Source organism: Lynx canadensis, chromosome A1, assembly GCF_007474595.2.
Source record: "Lynx canadensis isolate LIC74 chromosome A1, mLynCan4.pri.v2, whole genome shotgun sequence".
Lineage (NCBI taxonomy): Eukaryota > Metazoa > Chordata > Mammalia > Carnivora > Felidae > Lynx > Lynx canadensis.
Window position 1 is genome coordinate 209,844,626 of NC_044303.2, and position 22,925 is coordinate 209,867,550.

The 22,925-nt window shown below is 37.8% G+C and overlaps 1 protein-coding gene across 2 annotated transcripts in view; it reads right to left on the minus strand.

The window, feature by feature from the left end:
- The window catches only part of WDR70 (WD repeat domain 70), a 295,765-nt gene that overhangs the window by 191,710 nt on the left and 81,130 nt on the right, over positions 1-22,925 (minus strand). For both annotated transcript variants that reach the window (XM_030331030.1, XM_030331039.1), the window contains one exon: positions 21,991-22,144. In XM_030331030.1, coding sequence (XP_030186890.1) covers positions 21,991-22,144 — 154 coding nt within the window. The remainder of the gene's footprint in view (positions 1-21,990; positions 22,145-22,925) is intronic.

Sequence of the window (22,925 nt, forward strand, 5' to 3'; positions counted from 1 at the left end):
TTACATTCCCTTGAGCTGTGACTTAAGGACAAGGGAGTGCTATCTTTCCCTGTTAGCTCATTTGGGCCACTGTAACAAAAATACCATAAACTGAGTGGCTTATGAACAATAAACATTTGTTTCTCACGGTTCGGGAAACTGGGAAGTTGAAGATCAAGGTGCCAGCAGATTTAGTGTCTGAACTCCCTAGTTCACAGAGGCCATCCTTTTACTATAACCTCATATGGTGAAGGGGTAAGAAAGGTTTCTTGGGACACTTTCATAGGGCACTAATCTCATTCATGACAGCTCCACTTTCATGGCCTAATCACCTTGCGAAAGCCCCACCTTCTAATACCATCACCTTGGGGTTACAATTTCAAAATATGAATTCTGGGGGATACTCGGTCTAAGGAGTAGTCTGGGGATGATTTTTGCCTTCTCTGTCTCCCGACTTGGGTTCTGGGGCAGTCTACAACTAACAACTGAGAGCAAGAGCAAACAAAGTTCCAAAAAATGGTTCCACTCTCCAGGGCATAGGGGTAGCAGTGGGGGTGAAAGGCCTGAGGAACAGAGTTCTTGTGATCTGACCTACCCTATGCCAGCCAAGCACAAGCAACAAAGCTACCAAGTCTCTCCTCAGTGTTGGCACCAGAAATGGAAGTAGTCCGAACAGGTTAAAGAATCGATTTTCTTCATTTCACACCAGCCAAGTGCTGGCTCTGGGGTGATACTTCTCATCCTCCCACCCAGCGGCAGTGGCCCTGTGAGGTCATTACAGCAGATGAGTGCCAGTAACAAAACAGCGGCTGTTGTCTCAGTAAGAGGAGCAGCCCTTCAGAGAAGATACTTGCTGGCTCTCCTAACCCAAACCAGGAAAGAGCCAGCAACAAAGAGGCATGGTGCCTGCTCCCCTGAACCAGAAGCAACAATGACAGCAACTGCTGTGCAGCACTTTTGACACTCCATGCTTTCTAGTAGGCCAGTATTAACAAGAAAGCAGATCACCTACCAACATATGTAGAATAGAATCCTTCTGATACTCTATGCTTTACCTCGGGAAAATGCCAACAATGGGTAGCCACACTGCCTTTTCCCACCAACACAGAGAAACAGCTGCTGTGGGGGTGCCTGAGTGGCTCAGACAGTTGAGTGTCTGACTCTTTGTTTTGGCTCGGGTCATGATCTCACGGTTTGTGAGTTCAAGCCCCATATCAGGCTCCGCACTGCAGTGAGTAGCTTGCTTGGGATTCTCCTCTCTCTCTCTCTCCCCTCTCTCTCTCTCTCTCTCTTTCTCTTCGTCCCTCCCCCACTCTCAAATAAATAAACTTTTTAAAAAAGAAAAAACAGCTGCTGTGGGTTAGAGAAATTTTTATTTTTCACCTCAGTCCAGCTTTGCCAGGAGGCGTAAGCTACAGTATGGGAACTGCTACGATGCATAAGAGTGATTTTCCAGCAAGAACATCAGAACAGAAACCCGTGAAAGACAGTAAAGGGAAAATCATAGGGTGAAGGGTTTAAAAAGCTGGAGAAAAGTGTCCTTTAAATCTGTACAAAAAGTCCTGCACTCACTCCTGAGGTGTACTGTGTGAAACCTACCAGAATCAACCTAAGAAAAGCATTGAGAAGCGAACATGGTATGGACTAGCAGCCAGGGTCCATATGGATCCCTGGATAACATGTACATGGGGCAAACCAGAATAGCATACAAATGCCTTGAAAATTAATACTGCAAGGAAAAACAGCTCACAGGAGGCAGGTCAGGATTTAGAGTCTAAAACTAATCAGGTTGACCCTCAGCCAAAAAAGCAACTTCACAGACAAACAAATGAAAACCCACCATTCTCTAGAGGTTTTGGACAGGACTCAGAATATCAGAACACAATATTCAAAATGTGAAAGATACAGCCCAAAATTAATCATACAAAGAACCAGGAAAATCTAACCAGCTCCCAAGAAATAAGATAAAAGATGCCGACCACAAAATGACCCAAATGTTGTAATCAATATTTTAAGAAAAAGACTTAAAATCGGTGTTTATGACCATGATACATAAAGGAAAGCAAACATATCTGAAACAAATGCAAAGATATAAGTGACCAGCAAAGAAAAATAAACTATTGGGGCGCCTGGGTGGCGCAGTCGGTTAAGCGTCCGACTTCAGCCAGGTCACGATCTCGCGGTCCGTGAGTTCGAGCCCCGCGTCGGGCTCTGGGCTGATGGCTCAGAGCCTGGAGCCTGTTTCCGATTCTGTGTCTCCCTCTCTCTCTGCCCCTCCCCCGTTCATGCTCTGTCTCTCTCTGTCCCAAAAATAAATAAACGTTGAAAAAAAAAAAATTTAAAAAAATAAAAAAAAAAAAGAAAAATAAACTATTAAAATGGAAACCTGGTCATATTGAAAAATAAAATAATGGGAATAAAAAATTCACTGTAGGGGCCCAATAGTAGAATGGATATGTCAGAGGAAAGACTCAATGAACTTGAAGACAGATTAATAGAAATAATTTAATCTAACAGGAAAAAATGAGCAGAATCACAGAAAGCGCTGAGACAATATCAAAAAGTTTAGTACTCGTATTACATACGACTTAGGAGAAGACAGTCAGGTACAGACAAATATTTGAAGAAATAATAACTAAAAATTTCCCAAAAATGGTGAAGGAGGTAAATTTACAGATCCAAGAACTTCAGTGAATATCAAACAGGATGAACAAAACAAAAAATAATAATAATAATAAATAAATAAATGTTTTAAAGCCTACGCCTTGACACATAATAAACTATTGAAGTCCAAAAGAGAAATAGGGGGAAAAATTTCAAAAAGCAAATATAAAAAACAACACATTACATAAAGAAAAACAAATACTTGAATTACTGCATAATTATTCAACAAAAATAAAGCCAGAAGACAGTGGACCAACATTTTTAAAGTGCTGACAGAAAAATACTGCCAAGTTAAATGTATAGAAAATGTACTTTGGGAATGAAGGTGAAATAAAGACACTGCAAGATGAAAGAAAACTAAGAGAACTTGTCACCAAAAGAAATGTGACAGAAATTGGAAATTGATCATAAATTTTATATGGAAATTCAAAGAGTAGTAAGAAATTCAAAAATTATTTTATTATTTCAAGAATACTTGGGGCGCCTGGGTGGCGCAGTCGGTTGAGCGTCCGACTTCAGCCAGGTCACGATCTCGCGGTCCGGGAGTTCGAGCCCCGCGTCAGGCTCTGGGCTGATGGCTCAGAGCCTGGAGCCTGTTTCCGATTCTGTGTCTCCCTCTCTCTCTGCCCCCCCTCCCCCGTTCATGCTCTGTCTCTCTCTGTCCCAAAAATAAATAAACGTTGAAAAAAAAAAATTAAAAAAAAAAAAAGAATACTTACTATACAGTTGGACCCCTACTTCATACCATGCACAAAAATTAACTCTAAATGGATCACAGACCTAAATGTAAGAGCTAAAACTATAAAACCCTTGGAAGAAAACATAAGCATAATTCTCCATGACTGTGGGTTAGGCAATGACACTAAAGGCACAAAACAAAGGAAAAAATAAATTGAGCTTCATCAAAATTTAAAACTTTTGTGCTTCAAAGGACACCATCAAGAACATGAAAAGACAACCCAAAGAATGAGAGAAAATATTTGCAAATCATATATCTCATAAAAGACAAATATCTAGAATATATAAACTGTTAGAACTCAATAATAAAAAGACATATAACCCAATTTTAAAATGGGCCAGGATTTGAATAGACATTTCTCTAAAGAAAATTTACAAATGGCTAATATATACACAAAAAGATGTTCAACACAGACCACAGAGATACCACTTCGCACCCTCTAAGATGATTATTAAACAACAACAACATGAGAAACCACAAGTGTTGACAAGGATGTAGAAAAACTGGAACCCTCATACACTCCTGGTGGGTAGGTAAAATGTTATAGACACTTTGGAAAACAGTCTGGCAGTCCCTCAAAATGTTAAACACAGAGTTACCATAGGACCCTAAAATTCCACTCCTAGGTATACATCTAAGAGAAATGACAGCATACCTCTGCACAAAAACTTGTACATGAATGTTCATAGAAGCATTATTCATAATAATAAAAAAGTAGAAGCAGCACAAACGTCCATCAACTTGAGAAGAGATAAATGTGGTATATCCATACAATCGAATATTATTTGGCAATGAAATTAAATATTGATACAACATGGATAAATTTCAAAAACATGCTAAGTGAAAGAGCCACATATTGTATGATTCCATTTTCTGATATCCAGAAATGCCAAATCTATAGAGACAGCAGATTAGTAGATTAGTAGTTGTGCAAGGCTTCAAGGGGTGGTAGACTTGGGGATGCTGGCTAAGGGACAGGGAGTATTTTATTTTTAATAGATTACTTCTTAGGACAGTTTTAGGTTCACAGCAATATTGAGAGGAAGGCACAGAGATTTTCCATAAAGCCCTTGCCCCCCACATGCATAGCTTTCCCCTATTATCAATATTCCCCATCACAGTAGTACATTTGTTACAACTGATGAACCTACAGTGACACATCATTATCATCCAAATGTCACAGTTCATATTCAGGTTCACTCTTGATTTCGTACATTCTATGGATCTGGACAATTTATACTGACACATATCCATCATTATAACATCATACAGACTAGTTTCATTGTCTTATCATACAGACTAGTTTCATTGTCTTAAAAATCTTCTGTGCTCTGCCTAATCATCACTCCTTGCCCCTTACCCCTGACAAACATTAATCTTTTTATTGTCTCCAATAGTTTCTTTTGGGGATGACAAAATGTTCTAAAACGGATTGTGGTGATGGCTGCACACTCCATGAATATACTAAAAACTACTGAACATAACGAACTAAATGAGTAAATGTTATGGTTTATATATTCAATCTCAACATTAAAAATTAAAAAAGAAAGAAAGTGAAAGGGAAATAATTACAAAGAGAAACTGGAATATAAGCAATGAAAGGACAACAAAAGAAAGGATAAATACCTGAGTAAACAGAACAATATTTTTCACCTTTAACTTTTGTTGAGAACAAAAATTATTATCGTTGCCTGATAGGATTTTCAACATATGAAAACGGAACATACAACAACTACATCAGGATTGGGGGAAGAGCCTATGTGGTTGCACAATTTCTATTTTTCACTTGATATGGTAAAATATTAATTCTAAGTAGGTTATATATAATTTAATATATTTTTATAGTTCCCTAGAACCACCACTTAAAATACTATACAAAGAGCATAATTAAAATCCAACAGTTAAAAAAAATGGAATTCTAAAAATACTCAGAGAATTTAAAAGAAATTAGGAAAGATGAGGCACTGAACAAAGAACAGAAAGAATCAAAAGTAATAAAATGGTAGAACTAAATCCAACCCTACCAATAATTACATTAAACTTAAAATGAGCTAAACACACCAATTAAAAGACAATGATTACCATCATACATTAAAACACAAGACCTATCAATTAACACTTCTTTCAGGAATCTGACTTGAAATACAATGACACAGAAAGATTAAAAACTAAGAGTTGAAAAAGATATAACAAGCACCTTGCCTCAGGGCCTTGCATTTGCTGTTCCTCTTTCTGCATGGCTCCTCAGATACCAATGTACCTGGCTCCATGGAGGATCCTTTATCCAGACCTCACCCTGAATGCCAATCCCTCAGAGACCTCCCTGAGTACTCTATCTAAAGAAGTCCCTCGTTACTCTCTATCCCCTTAATCTGCTTCTTCATAGCACTTATTACTCTCTGGTTTTGTTATACAGTATATGTTTTGCATATTTTCATGTGTCCCCACTGGCATATAAACTGCATGAGGGTTTTGCCTCCTAGACATTCAATAAATGTCTAGACACTCAATAAATGCTATTGAATAAATCAATACCAAAAGAAATATACCAAGCAAACAATAATTTTTTAAAAGCTTGAGGCGCGGCTGGGTGGCTCAGTTGGATAAGCGATTAACTCTTGATCTTGGCTCAGGTCATGATCTCACGGTTGTCAGTTTGAGCCCTGCATCAGGCTCTGTGCTGACAGCCCAGAATCTGCTTGGGATTCTCTCTCTCCCTGTCTCTCTCTGTCCCTCTGGCACTTGAGCTCACTCATGCTCTCTCTCAAAATAAATAAAGACTAAAAAAAAAAAAAAAAAAAAAGGCATGAGTGATTATATTAGCATCACACAAGGTAGACATCAGAACAAGAAAAATCGCCAGAGATAAGGAGGGACATTATATAATGATAAAAGGATCAATTTACCAAAAAGAGCAATTGTAAGTATACATGCACCCAATACAACAGGTTCAAGACATGAAGCTAAAACTGAAAGAACTGAAAAGACCATTGAAAAAATAAGCCCAAAGAAAATCAGCAAGGATACAGAACTCCATGAACTGACTTAACTTCATATAAACAGACTATTCTACCTGGCAACAGCAGAATACATATTCTTCACAAGTGCACACAGAACAGTAACTAAGATAGATCATATTCTAGGTCACAAAACAAACCTCACCAAATTTAAATCCAACCGTATCAATAATTACATTAAACTTAAATGAGCTAAACATTCCCATAAAGGAATTAAACTAGAAATTTGTAACAGAAAGATGACATAAAAATCCCCAAATATTTGGAAATTAGATATTATGCTGCTAAATAATCCATCAGTAAAAGAGGTAGTTCCAAGGGAACTGAATGAAAATGAAAATATATCTCAAAACTTGTGGTACGCAGCTAAAGCAATGCTTATAAGGAATATTATAGCACTACATGATTCTATTTAAAACAAGGGGAGCCTGGGTGACTCAGTCGGTTGAGGGTCCAACTTCAGCTCAGGTCCTGATATCGCCATTCACAAGTTCGAGCCCCACATCAAGCTCTGTGCTGGCAGCTCACAGCCTGGAGCCTGCTTCAGGTTCTGTGTCTCCCTCTCTCTCTGCCCCTCCGCACTCAGTCTGTCTGTCTTTCTCTCTCAAAACTAAATAAACATTAAAACAAGAATTAAAAAAAAAGAAAAGATAAAACAAGTCTCTAATTAAAGCATCCACCTTAAAATACTAGGAATTCTAAAAAGAAATAGGAGAGGCAAGCAAAAGGAAAGAAAGCATAAGAACAGAAATCAATGTTGAAGACAGAACTACAACAAAGAAATACAAATGAATGAGATTTAAAAAAATTGCTCTTTGAAAAAAAATCAATAAAATGGGAAAACTTCTTGCCAGACCAAGAAAAAAGAGAAGACACAAATTGCCAATATCAGGAAAAAGAGAAAAAATATGAGCAATGACCTTAAAGAAATATTACTAATAATTCTATGTACATAAATTTGCAACTTAGAGGAAATGGACCAAGTCCATGAAAGTCATAACCTATCCTATCTCAACGCAAGAACAAAGAAATAACATGAATAGTCCTGTACTTATCAAATAAATTGAATTCATAGTTTAAATTTTTTGAAAACAGGAAAAAGAAAACTCCAAGCTACATGGGCAAATTCTACTAGACATTTTTAAGTGATGCCATTTATAATGGCTAAAAAAAAAACAAGTAAATTTTAAGTGTAAATTAAGTATGAATTTAATAAAATCTGTTCAGGTGCTCTATGCTAAAAACTATAAAACCTGAAAAAGAAAAAAAAAAGACCTAAATAAATAAGAGATATACTGTTGTTGATGGACTGAAAGACTCCAAACAGTTAAGATGTCAATTCTCTCCAAATGATCTTTAGATTCAAAATAATTTCAAACAAAATCACAGCAGGGTTCTTTGCGTATATAAACAAGATGACTGACTCTAAAATGTATGTGAAAAAGAAACTAAAATAGCCCAAAATCAAAACTACAATGAGATATATCACCTCACACCTGTCAGAATGGCTAAAATCAACAACACAAGAGACAACAGGTGTTAACAAAGATGAAGAGAAAAACGAATCCTCATGCACTGTTGGTGGGAATACAAACTGGTGCAGCCACTATGGAAAACAGTAAGGAGTTTCCTCAGAAAGTTAAAAGCAGAACTACCCTATGATCCAGCAACTGCACTAGTTACCCAAAGAATACAAAAACATTAATTCAAAGGTATACATGCACCCCAATGTTTATAGCAGCATTATCAACAATAGCCAAATTATGGAAGCAACCAAAGTGTCCAGTGACTGATGAATGGATAAAGAAGATGTGGTATATATACACACACAATGGAATATTACTAAGCCATAAAAATGAATGAAATCTTGCCATTTGCAGCAACATGGATGGAGCTAAAGAGTATAATGGTAAGCAAAGTAAGTCAGAGAAAGACAAATACCATATGATTTCACTCATATGTGGGATTAAGAAACAAATGAACAAAGGGAAAAAAAGAGACAGAAACCAAGAAACAGACTCTTAATTATAGCGAACTGATGGTTACCAGGCGGATGGGGGAATGGGTGAATTAGGTGACAAGCATTAAGAAGTGTACTTGTTATGATGTGTGTGTTGTATAGAAGTGTTAAATCACTATATTGTACACCTGAAATTAATATAACACTGTATGTTAACAAACTAGAATTAAAGTAAAAACTTAAAAAAAATAAGAAAGAAACTGGAGCGCCTGGGTGGCACAGTCAGTTAAGCATCCGACTCTTTTTTTTTTATTTTTTAATTTTTTTTTTCAAACGTTTATTTATTTTGGGACAGAGAGAGACAGAGCATGAACAGGGGAGGGGCAGAGAGAGAGGGAGACACAGAATCGGAAACAGGCTCCAGGCTCTGAGCCATCAGCCCAGAGCCCGACGCGGGGCTCGAACTCACGGACAGCGAGATCGTGACCTGGCTGAAGTCGGACGCTTAACCGACTGCGCCACCCAGGCGCCCCTAAGCATCCGACTCTTGATCTCAGGTCATGATCTCATGGTTCATGAGTTCGAGCCCCGCATGGAGTTGCACACTGATGGTGCAGAGCCTGCTTGGGATTCTGTTTCTCCTTCTCTCTGCCCCTCCCCTGCTTGTTCTCTCTCTCTCTCTCTCTCTCTCTCAATAAATAAATAAACTGTAAAAAAAAAAAAAAAAAAAGAAAGAAACTAAAATAGCCCAAACAACTAAAACAAAGAACAAAGTTAGAGAACTCACACCACCAAATTTTAAGATATCCTACAAAGGTGCAATAATCAAGGCAGCGTGGTATTAGTGAAAGGGTATACACATAGCAATGGAACAGAATAGAGAGTCTCAAAATAAACTTTATCAAATATCATCAATTTATATTTGAACAAATATGCAAAGGCAATTCAGTAAAGAGGGGTCAGTCTTTTCAACTGATGATACTGAAATAACTGGTCATTTATATGCCCAGAAAAAAAAAAAAAAACCTTGACATATTTCTCACTCATTATACAAAAATCAGCTCAAAATGGATCATAGAATGAGTGTAGAACATTAAAGAGTAAGACTCCTATAAGAAAAATGGATGAAAATCTTTGTGACACTGAGTTCGGCAAAGTTCTTTGACCAAACCCGAAACATGATCCATAAAAGAACTGATAAACTGAACTTCATCAAAATTTTAAAATTTTTACAAAGAGAATGAATAGACCAGGCACACAATAGGAGAAATATTTACAAGTCACATATTTGAAAAAGGATATACACCCAGAATATTTTTTGAACTCTCAAGAACAATAAGAAAACAAAGATTCCCTACTCCCCCAAAATAGGAAAAAAAAAATTTTTAATTAAATGGACGCTGCACCAAAGAAGATATAAAATAAAGACAGCAAACATGAAAAGATGTTCAACATCATCAGTCTTTAAGGAAAGGCAAATTAAAACAACCAACTGCCATTAAAGACCTGTAAGAATGCTAAATTCCAACCACCTGACACTTCCAACCTCCCAGCTGCTGGCAAGGAGGCAGAGCACCAGGACCTCTCATTCACTGCTGGTGGGAATACAAAACAGCACAAACCATTTTGAAAGATATTGGCTGATCTGACCATATGAATAGCAACCACACTCCTAGGTTATACTCCCTGATTTAAATTTATGCCTACGCAAAACCTACATGCAAATGTTAATGGCAACTTTATTCACACAACTCTGTTGGCAAAACACGTTGGACAATGGGGCAGATGTGAGGTGTGGAGGGAAGAGAGGAGTCAAGTAGAACTCAAAGGTGTTTCAGCCGATCAGCTAGTGAGTGATTGATGTCATTTACTGAGATAAAGATGACTGCAGTAGGAGGATGTGTAGAAAGAAAAGTCACAATTTCCTTTTTTGCGTATTTTGTGTTAAGATGCCTATTATACATCCAGGTGAGACTGTGAAGTAAGTAGTTGGTCATACTGGGGCAGGTGAAAAAACAGGCCAAGAAACATAAATTCGTAAGTCATCAGTGTCTATACATGACATTTAAAGCTGATGTGGGAAACAAAGGCAAAAGAAAAACTTGAATTTCCTTGTAACTTACAGTCCATTCACAAGCCCTTGAAATAGGCAGAGTGACCTTCCCCTGGGGGCTCAGCTGCCTAAATGTTGACACTTTGCTAAGGGCAAAAGGCAATCTTAGGTTAACATTATCCTAACCTCCTAGGATCCTGTGAGTCTACTTTAAACATAAAGAAATTCCTTTGGAAACTTCTTCCATCTTTACCCCGCAAGATATACGTTAGTAATCATCCTCCACACACGTGACCCACTGATACACATCTGAAGGTCTCATGACTGAGGGTTTGCTAGACAGTAATAAATGACCTTTTCCTAACAACAGCTAGCCCCCTCAAGGCCATGGAAACCTTGTCTTCAAAATTGCTTAGAGGCTTGTGCCGTCCCTAACCCCCTCAACCTGACGGTATATAATCAGTCACCAGCACAACCCCAGCGCAGCTCTTTCTACCCACAGGTCCTGTCCCCGTGCTTATTTTATTTTATTGGGGGGGGGGGGGCTTTAAAATTTTTTTAATTTTTAAATTTTTTATTTTTTTATTTTTATTTTTTTTAATATGAAATTTATTGTCAAATTGGTTTCCATACAACACCCAGTGCTCATCCCAACAGATGCCCTCCTCACTTTTTTGCTCCAAAGACATCCCAAGAATTCTTTCTTGACTGTTTGCTCTGAACCCCGACGTTTCCACATCAAAACGTGTGACCAGGGTGAGATGAATCAGGAAGCAGATGTAAATACTAGAGAGGGTTCAGTATGAGCTGGACACCCCAACATTCGGATGCTGGAGGACAGAGGAGGAGCAACAAAACCAGAGTGAAAGGAACACTAAATGAGGAAGAGTAGAAACTGGGAGAGCACAGCAATCAGAAGTCAGGTATGAGGTGTTTCAAAAAGTGTATGGATCAACTGTCTCAAAAGCTGCTGAGAGTTATGGATGGTATCATGAGAACTGAGAACTGCCCATCAGATATGGCATGATGGCAAGCCACCACGAACAGAGAAGTGAGTTAGGTTCCCTTCAATTCTGTGTACCTAAGATATTGAAAGCTAATAATTAGTTGATTGGCTGATAGATAAAATACAAAGGATTATCAGGGGCCCCAGTAATCTCTTTCCAAAACAGAAATTTGTCAGACTATGCTTATTTAAGAAAAAAAAATAATTTCTAATGCCTAGCAGTAAACAGCTATCTCTAGTCTAGTTTCACCCCGTTAAATATGTGCCTCTATAGCAGGAAAAACAGCTCATGATTTGCAATTAAAGGAACACCCAATAAACCAAGACATACATGCCTGGCTCTGAGACTTCGAATCTAACTGCCTTGGCTTCCTCACTCTTGCAGACTACTCCATACGTGCATCCTCCTCTGCTTAACTGAGTCCATCTCCCCTGACGTCTCTGCCTGGCCCTGCAATCTAATGGTTGCTATGCTTACCTCCCAGCCAGTTCCTACTTTACCATTTTCCTCTCCCACACCCATACTCAGGGATTCTACAGAGAGATGCTGCTCGGTCCAGTGCTTAGAACATCACTTCCTATACTTTGAACAGCAACCCAACAACTCACCAACACCATGCAGGTCTTAATGGCAGGCCCCAGAAAACAGGTCTTTTACTGACATTTGTTGATTAAAGTTAAAATAGCATCTTGTAATATAAAGGATATTTTTTAAGAGGACCGAAAAAAAATGATCTCTATTACAGAAGATATTAAGGTAAAAGCACATGAGGTCACCTTAGCTGTTGAGTATCCAGAATACAAACACAAATAATAGGTTAAACTGTAAAACATCTAAAAGACTATGAATGTTGTTTCTTGTTTGTAAAGATAGGAGCATGACAAAGGCAATGGGAATGTTAAGTACCCTTGTGTTAAAACAGTGACCAAAATTAGTCATAACAAAAATCAAGTTCAACTAAGGATTCTTAAATGGATCTAAACAGATTCAGTACTATGGCTAACATTAGCGGAAAAAATTTTAAAGTGACACCTAGTAAAGAACAGCCAGTGACAAAAACAGTTTTTCATCAAATAAACTAGTTTTTCTCTCTTTTTTCCTGTATCTAAACATAGACACTCCTGAAAAAAATCCCTTCATTTAACAGACTTAACTGGAAATAGCCTAGAAGAATTAACCATCCATTTTTTCTCATAAATATGTTATGCTTTCCCTGAAAAGAGGACATTACTGAACCATGATCAATATTGGTTTCCTCTAAACACACACACACACGCAGATGGGGGACAATCGGCAGGGGTGGGGATGGGGGTGGGGTGCTGATTTATACTATTCTGCACATACTCTTATGGCTACCACATAAGAAAAACTGTAAAACAGTTGCCCTGATGCAGTGCCATCTGTAGTCACTGAATGAGGTGAGGCTCTGTGACCCACCAAAATGAAAGTACCCATGTCTTTCTCATGGTGAGCTAACAGGCAACTCACATGATGAAAAGAAATGCAGCCAAGAATATAGTGTGAACTTCGATCCAAAAGTTCTTCACCAGAGACCATTCATAGGCTGTTTTAGGAATCACCAAAGTTCCTAAAATTGTCAGCAAAAATCTGTGTGCATATATTTTGCTGCAGAAAACATTTACAGCTTTAGCGCAGGAGTTGGCAGACTTTTTCTGTAAAGGACCAGATAATGAGTATTTTAAGTTTTGTGGGCCATATGGTCTCTGCTGCAACTATTTAACTCTACCACTGTAGCACAAAAGCAGGCACAGACAATAGTAAATAGTAAATGAACAGGCATAGCTGTTTCCAATAAAACTTTTATTTACAAAAACAGGGTGCAGGCTGGATTTGGCCCATGGCTATAGTTTGCCGACCCCAGTTATATTCCATCCATCCTCTTAGTCATTTTCTTCTTTACTCAAAGACTCAAGTTCAAGTCTTTCTAGTTCCTGAGCAATTTTAAAATCCATTTGAACATATTCAAGACATAACTTCAGTCTTCTTTGATCTACTTAAGTCCAATGACCTCTTCTAACACTTTTCAACAGCCCCAACTATGGCTAACTCTGCCATTACCACAGATAGTTCCTTTTCTGAAACCATGAGTTTCCAATATTTATTGTTTTAACAAATGTTTTTTAGCTGATATGTGCTAGGCTCTAGATATTCCATTTACTGGTCACATAACTTTCTATCTTCCAGTTCAACTTTTTTTTTTTTTTCAATATCAACCACTCCTTAGGCATACACCTGAGAGTCCTCTTGCTTTACCTACAATGAACAATCTTTATTCCAGAATAACTCTCTCCTCCCCCATCATTGTATTCCATTCAAACATCCAGCCTCCCAAATAAGATTCAGGAGTATCATACAAATACACAGAATGACTGTCTCTGCAAATCTACATTCTATAGCCCTTAATGTCCCACATTTCTTCTAGGCATTTTTTTCTCACAATCCTCAATAGCTATTCGAAGTCTTTACTATTGTACTGAAGGCTTCATCACAACAACTCCCAACAAAATTAATGACCCTGCCAGTAGTTTCCTACCTAAGACCCACAGCCTACAAACAACTGTGGGTATGAGCCCTCCACAACCCCTCCATTCCCAGTGTAAATATATTCCCTCCTCTCACTGAAAGCCAACTCCTGCCTGCTCTTATGCATGATCACAACCACTACCACCTTCTCATGTACTTGCATTATTACCTGGTATGTTTGGTTTTTGCAGGACTGTATTAGTTACGTATGCTGTGTAAGAAATCACCAAACTAAACTAATAAATTGGAGGTGGTTTAAGCCCCTAACAGTTTTGGAGGTCAGAAGTCCATCGCAACGTAGCTGAATTCTTTGCTTAGGGTCTCACAGACTGAAATCAGGATGGTGATAGGGCTGCATTCCTCTCTGGAAGCTCTGGGCAAGAATCTGCTTCCAAGCTCATTAGGTTGCTGGCAAAATCCAAGTTCCTTGTAATTGCAGGACTGAAATGCCCATTTCCTTGCTGTCAGCTGGGAGCTGCTCTCAGTATCTAGAAGCTGTGTGCCTTCCTTGCCACATGAATTACTCCACCTTCAAAGCCAGCAAATGAGAATCCTTCTCATGTTGAATCTAAATTAGACAAAAGTCATGCCTGCAAATATTTGCAAAATAATCCCCTCTTTATCTATAATTCCTTTGAAATGGCTAAGGAGTAATATCCTTAAGCTTCCTAGGGGTCGCCTGGTTTGGTTAAGAAAATCTGTGAGGCCCACACTAATTTCTTGAAAAAGCCTTTAGTATAACTAAGTAATCTGACCCTATGATCTTTCTGAGGTTTGACCAAAGGGTTATATATACACCCTTGGTTCCTTCTCTGTACCATACTTTCAGAAGCAATTTCTTCATTTTAACATTATTTACCATCTGGATAGGCTCAAAACAAACTAAATCATCTAGTCCTGGTACCTCTCTAATAAAACTTCTTTCCATTTAACTTTATTCTCTCATATATTACTATAAGCAGCAAGAAGAAAGCAGGCAGTACCTTCAACACTTTGCTCAGAAATCACCTTAGCTATATCTCCAACTTACTCATGTAAGTCTGCTTACATCTTCAAAGCCAGCAACAGAGACTCTCCCTCAGGTCAAATCCCTCCCACACCTCAAATTTCTTTTGTCAGGAATAGCCCAATCCCTTTAAGGGCCCACCGGATTAGACAGGATCCACTGAAGATAATCCTCCTTTCTCAACTATGCCATTCAATATAATCTAACCATAGGAGTGTTGGGTCCTGCTCATAGTTCACAACCATACTCGAGAGGAGGAGCAGGAATCTTGGGGGCCATCTTAGAATTCTGTCTACAACCATGACTATGAGTGTAGCAATTCTGAAACTACTTTCTATGTGTGGTAGCAATGAACAAATGAATTACTATAGTGATGATATTAGAAGCCAAACTTCTCACTGTTGAAGAAGTGAAATACAAATATAGAATGGGGAAAGGCTGCGAAGTTAGATTAGAATTACTTCATAGATCAGTGTGAATTCATGATTATATATTTATATGTATATAATATATATTTATATATTTATATATTTATATATTTTATAATATATTATATATTATATATTTTTATATTTTATATTATATGTTATATATATATATATATATATATATACACACATATATATAGGGGTGGGGTTTTTTGGTTATTTGGTTTATCTCCCATCCCAGCTCTCTCTCCTGAAATAGTCTAGAAGCAATGGTGCCCCAGCATCAGTGAACATACGCAGTGCCAGGATCTAGATTTGTAAACAGAATTCCCTATTAAAAGGAACCATGGATCAATAGAGAAATGGGTAACATTAGAGCAGGAAAAGTACAAGATGAGCCAGGAACATTTTGTTGTGCCAGAATGTAACAAAGTACCCCAAAAGTGATGGGGATATGTCAAAAGGACAGAAACCAGTGTTAGGGAGTTTCTATTAGATAAAAAGGTCTGGAAATATTCAGAAATTGGAAAGAAACACAATGTGCTTCAAATCACTGCACTTTGGGGGAGTTTATATTTGTGGTTAAAACCATCAGTTAAAACTGCTTACAGAAACAAAAATATACCTAGAATTCACAGTTTAAAATGTTTTACTTCTTAGGAAACAGTATTTCCCATTAAAAGGATATGACTAAAATGTTTCATCTCCAAATAATAACAGCAAATTTTTGGAGTGGCTGGAGATCAGAATAACTACATGTACTATTCAAATATAAATAAATATTTAAAAACATGTTTTTCCTGTAATTATTTATAAAGCTTCTAATTTCCATAATTAAAGGATATTCAAGGAGAAATTGCCCAATTAAAGATCCAAGCATTCTAGGGTCCCTGAACCTATCCTCTACCACGTTAGTCATGTAATTAAGAAAGAAATGTAACAGAATTGTTTTGATGTTGAAGAGAAAAGGGTTCAAGACAATCCAAAGGAAATGCACTTAACAATATCAACTCTAGATGAACTGACAAAAGGAAGTTTAATAAGTGAAACTCTAAGATAATCACAGGCATTCATTTATTATCATCTATGAAAACACCTTTTAATTTAACTTAATACTGATTTGTTATAGAGTTTTGATGTACAGGAATACTTCTCAGTGAGGGCTAGAAATTTAATAGTCACACATTTGTGGGATCTAGGCCAAACAGCCCCATTTGAGTTTCAGGCAAAGTGTGTGTGTGAGACTTCAAAGTAAGAGAGGAAAACACTTTCTGATTGGAAGTAACGTGCCAAAATTCTGGTTTAGAATAAATGAGTTTTAGATGACAATATAATTAAGATTTTAAAGTATGCTTTTGAATAGTTTAAAGGTTGATTCCTCCTTATCTTTGTGCTACTTTCTTAATGTTAAAAAAGAGACAACAGGGGCGCCTGGGTGGCTCAGTTGGTTAAGTGTCTGATTTTGGCTCAGGTCATGATCTCACAGTCCATGAGTTTGAGCCCCACCTCGGGCTCTGTGCTGCTATGAGTTCAGAGCCTGGAGCTTGCCTGGGATTCTGTGTCTCCCTCTCTCTCTGCCCCTACCCCATTCACGTTCTGTCTCTGTCTCTCAAAAAATGAATAAACATTAAAAAAATTTTTTTTAAAAAGAGAGAGACAACAGGCGCAAAATGGAATCACTTATGTTAAACCCATGGCACCAAAAAGAAACTTAATACCTAACCTAAGTACTGTTTCAAACTCTCCCAGGAATGTAATCTTAACCAGAAAGTCTGGAATTTCCTGATCAACACCAGTGAGGTTATCCAACTAATAGACCCGTCTGTTCCCCCAAAAGGAAGGTATAACCTTGCTGGAATTAATCCTTTTTTTCCTATTTGTAAGTTTCTTGTCCCACCCTCTCTCTGCCTTTGAAAACATTCCATTTTGTACATCTCATAACTTCTTTAGACTACTTGCTAGAAGAGATGCTGCCCAAGTCACAAATCACTGAAGAAAAACAATGAGAGCGACAAATTTACTCAGCTGGATTTCTTTTGGATTTAACACTACTCACCTGAACCTAAAGAAGTAAGATCCCATTTTCCCCGCATACAATAATCAATAATCCCATGAACTCCAGACCAACGTTCTTCATATTTAAAAAAAAACACACACACACACACACACACACACACACAGCAGGACCCGATTTACAAAGTATATCTTATGAAAAACTTGAACACATAAAACAGACAAAACTGGAACTCCTCTGGCTGAAGTGAGAACCCCCCTGCCCCTCACCCCCATCCCCAGGCCTCTCCTTGCACCTTACTGCAGCCCCTGTGGCACTCACAACATAACTCCAAGATGGCAGAACATGCAAAAGGTGACTCCAAGCAATAACTGATGTAAAGGTTCTGCTATCATCAGAAAAAATGTTTTTCAGATGCATAAGGAAAATACAGAATACAGAAACCAAAATGTTCTAAGTGATTATATTTGGGTAGTAGAATTATGAGTAATTTTTTCTTTTCCAAATTTTCTATTATTGACAGGAATTACTGTTAGAAACCCAATAAACTTTATTTTTCCAAGATGTAAATGTAATTATTCTTCCTGTAATGCACTGTGTTGTAGTATACAACAGAAAAAAGCATTTCTTTACCACTGTGACTATACTTAAAAATACACACACATACACACACAGTGATGTAAAGATTAGAGATACAAATTTAACAATATAATTAGAAAGGCCTGTTTATATTTAAAGTACATAATATTTTAATCACAACAGATCAGATATATTTAATTGTTTCCTTTAATGTCCTATTCACTGCAATTTCCAGTAAAGCCACAAGTTACTAATTACTCTTGGAATCAGAAAAGAGGTTAAAAAGTTAAGGAAAAAAAGTGTCCTATGAAATCTACTACTTTCAAATAATAATTCTTGCATTTCCAAAACCCATTACTCAAGCCAAAGACTGCAATTAAGATACCAGTAACATTTCCTAGACAAGTAAATAGTCAATTAATTACATCTGCTTCTAGGAAATGGAAAGAGTAAATATTAACCATGATTTTGAAATCAAAACGGAGATATTCGGCAAAGTGGGAGAAGTTATAGTACATGGTTACAATATATAGAGATTTTTGCACATTGGCAACTAAAATTTTTTCCCAGTTTTATTTAGAAATAATTGATATACATCACTGTATAAGTTTAAGGCATATAGCATGATAATATGATTTACATGTATTATGAAATGATTATCACAATAGGTTCAGCTAACATCCCTCATCTCATATAGATACAATATAAAAAAGAAAAAAGTAAAAAAAAAAACAAAAAACTCTTGTGACGAGAACTCTTAGGATTTACTTCCATAACAACTTTCCTGTATATCATACAGTATTATAGTCATAACATTGTACATTATTATACCCCTAGTATTTATGTACCTTATAACTAGGAATTTGTACCTTTTGACTACCCTTCTCCAATTCCCTCATCCCCCACCTTCAGCCTCTGGTAACCACATGTCTGATGTCCTTTTCTGCGAGTCTGCGGTTTTTGGTCGAGCAGGGAATTGTTTGTTTGTTAGATTCCACATATAAGTGAGATCATATAGTATTTGTCTTTCTCTGTCTGGCTTATTTCATTTAGCATAATGCCTTGAAGTTCCATCCATGTTGTTGCAAATGGTAGCATTTCCTCATCTTTTATGGCTGAATAATATTCCACCCCATATATGTGTGTGTGTGTGTGTGTGTGTGTGTGTGTGTGCGCGCGTGTGTGTGTGTGGGGGGGTTTTACCACAACTTCTTTATCCGTTTATCCATCCATGGACACTTAGGTTGTTTCCATGTATTGGAACATACATAAAGTCTTAGTCTTTTTATAATGTAAGAAATCCCTGAATGGCTGAAACAATTAAGAAGAGCTTAGAGACTGGCAAAAACTTTTCTTCCTCATACTTTTTAAGAACTATTCTCTATGGTAAATACAAGCTAAAAAGAGAATAAATAGGAGTTTTCTAAGGTTTCATTTCCACAAACCAGTTTTTTAAAGTTCTGGATTCCCAAAATCTTCAAATAAAGCAGATAAAAGCAGAACTAACTGAGTTTAAGATATGGACAGGGACCTATATCCCTATCTGCTTTCTTTCCTTACCACCCTCACTCTCACAACATCATCTTTGGTGGAATCCTAGGGACACTGACTTTAAGGAGAGACGAATGAGACATTCTAGTGGAATACATGAAAAAAAAGAAACTACTGAAGCCACCATTGCAATATAATTGTATGCTTAAATTATATTTGAATTCTGTTTGAATCATCTAACATATACTGGGTACTTAATACAATTAGTCAAGGGGCATCTGGGTGGGTCAGTCCGTTAAGCTGAAACCGACTCTTGGCTTCAGCTCAAGTCCTGATCTCTAGATCTCGTGTGTTCGAGCCCCATGTCAGGCTCTGGGCTGGCAGCTCGAAGTCTGCTTGGGATTCTCTGTCTCCCTCTCTCTCTACCCCTCCCCTACTTGTACTGTCTCTCTCTTTCAAAACTAAAATAAACTTAAAAAAAAAAAACTAAAAATATGCATGAGGCTGGGATCCTCATTAGGGTTGAGAGGCACTTCACTGGGGTTCAATAGAAAGCAATTTGAAACATAGTATATTTATTTATTCCAATAGGTCAACCAGGGCATGTAAAGTAGATTACAGTCAAATCTCCTTATTTGTAGTAGTTATGGTCTATAAAGTTCTGTAAACACTGAATTATCAAATACAGGGTTGGGTTCCTGTAAGCCTCTGGTCACATTTTCATCAAGCAATCAATACATAACTTTGTTTATGTTTTTGTTTAAGGACAACCATATAATAATATATATTCCTGATTCATAAACATTGAACTCATAGCCAACAGCACTGTAAGTCGTGCCTGAATGAAGCTTATCTAACATATGTATTCTCTCTAGGGCACATCATGGACTTCTTACACTTAGGAACACCAGACAATGCTACAGCACTTCAGCACTACACTTGGGGGCCATTGTAAACAGCAAAATCACCAACAAAAATTGCCCAAATAAGAAAAACGCAACACTACATAGATCACAGAAAGGATACTTGATTACAACATGAGCTGAAACAAGAAAAAAGAGCATCAGCTTTTTCAAATTCTTTTTTGCCACTCTGTACATATGCACGTTTGCAAATGACCATAAAAGCACTGTGTACTGATTTTGGGGTTACAAAAAATTTTTAGCAAATAGGTGAGCTTGCAAATACAGGAACAACAAATAATCGGGACCCACTGTATTTTCTTAAGACAATCAAATCTCATATAAGATTTTGATTTAGTTACAAACCATGATTAGTGTTTTAGAAGAAGGTACTAAGACAGGGAAAGAAAGAGTAAAAATCAAAATTAAAATTGAGGCTCAAACTTCTGCATCAGTTATATCCACTGACACTGTAATGTATCTGTGGTAACTTGCATTATTGTTCCCAATCCATCACCCCTCCTGCATCCTCCAGCTTTGGCATGTGATACTGCAGTTCCTCTCACTAAAGACCTGAGCATATTTCTCCACTGTACCGATGTTACCCACAGTCATGTGATTTGCTCTGGCCAATGGAACGTCCGTGGACATATGAGCAAAGACTTCAAATGTGCTTCCAGATTTGGGGTTTCCCTCTTGTGTTTCTGCCATCACCATGAGAAAAACATGCCCTCAGGCAGTTTGCTAGTACAAGCGAGAACAGAAACACATGGAACAGACCTAGCACTAACTGGAGCTTGGAGCCAAGCCCAGCCATCCCAAAGATATGTCAGCAATTATAAATAAGCCACTAAGTTTGATAGGATTTATGCTGCTATAGTTAATTGGTATTTAGTGTAATTTTAAAATATTATCTCACTAAAAATCTTTATTTAAAAGGTTGATGAGACTCTTTCATTCTTGTCCTAAGCCCTAGTACATAGTAAGTTTGTGCTATGTTGTTTATAAAGATGGCTACATCCATATCTCCCCGCCCACATGATCTTTTATAATGTGATCTTGTCATTCAACCACCAAATGGTAGAATCTATCTCCCCTCTCCTCAAATCTGCACTGGCGCTATGATGCTACATAAGATTTGAAGCCAGACCTTATAAAATCCAAAGTTTCCATATCCATCCTTCATGGAACCCAGTCATCAAGCAAGAAGTCAAACCCCACTAAGTCCACCACACTGTGAAAAAAGCCCAAACTAGACATGTGGAAAGAGAAAGTGGGAGAGACAGAGAGAAAGAGAGGGCACGCACGCATGCACATGCACATAGTGGGGAAGTGGGGAGTACTGGGAGCAGGACAGATACCATGGGGTAGAGCACCAACCATAAACCATGTGAATGATGCACTTTGAACCTTAAAACCATCCTAGTGCCCCAGCTGACACTATATGAAGCATAAGAACTTCCTGATCAATCCACAGAATTGTGAGAAACAATACAGTGTTTAAAACAAGACACTAATTTTTAGGATGAATTATAGCAACTCAAACAAGTTGTTAACAAATGTGTGCCAAATTAATTAAATTCACTAAAATATTGTTTAATGCTTACCTTGGTGTTCGCCATGTCCACAATATACTGGTCTCCCTTTATACATTCCATTACTTCAAAACCATCTCTGTCAATCACTTTAGCCTGAGAGCTTCCAGATACAACAAGAATCATGTCTCCCGTGTTACTATACTGCAATGACTTGATCTGATGACTTTGTAAAAGAAAAAAGAAAACAGGTGTGTAAGACACTGGGCATAATATTTATACTTCCACTACCTTAGGCACTGCCAGAAGAAAGTTGCACAACTGCACAAATTGATAATTCTTCAAAAGCAAGATCATCAACTTCGAATGGGTCCTCAACACCAGTGGCTATCCTGTTAACGCTCTCCTCCCACTCACCACAGCAATCTGTTAAAATCTCTACTCACCAACCAACTCTCCCCTCTTTCAGCTGTTGATTTGTCTGGCTCTTTGCCAAAAGAAACAAACAACTGCCTCAACTTCCTCCCACTAGTGTTATAAACTTACTTATCTGCATCTGAACACCTCTCTTCCTCCGCCTCTTTGATTACAATGGTGGATGTAAACCTCTTCCTGCCCAAGGCAAATCTAATACCTGTATTCTGCATCCCATCCCTTCCAGTGTCCTCAGGAACGGCTACTGATTGTCGCCCCTCTTTCCCCTTCACAGCTAAGGCGTTAGAACAAGGTTTCATCTCCTTTATTCCTCTGGTACTATGGCATCCCTTCCATTCTCACTGCTCTACTCATTCCCCTAGCTTCAGACTATGTTACCATTCCAAAGTAGCCCACGTTCAATACCAATGTGCAGTAAAATGGCCCAGCTCTCTCCTTCAGTCTGGGATACATCGGAAGAATTATACCAGCTTCAGTTTCCCTGTGGGATCAGCTGTGGCTGCTTCTGCCACTCCATGACGCCACAATTCCTGCAACTTTCTAAGCGTGCTTCCCTTGCACCTTCTCTCACA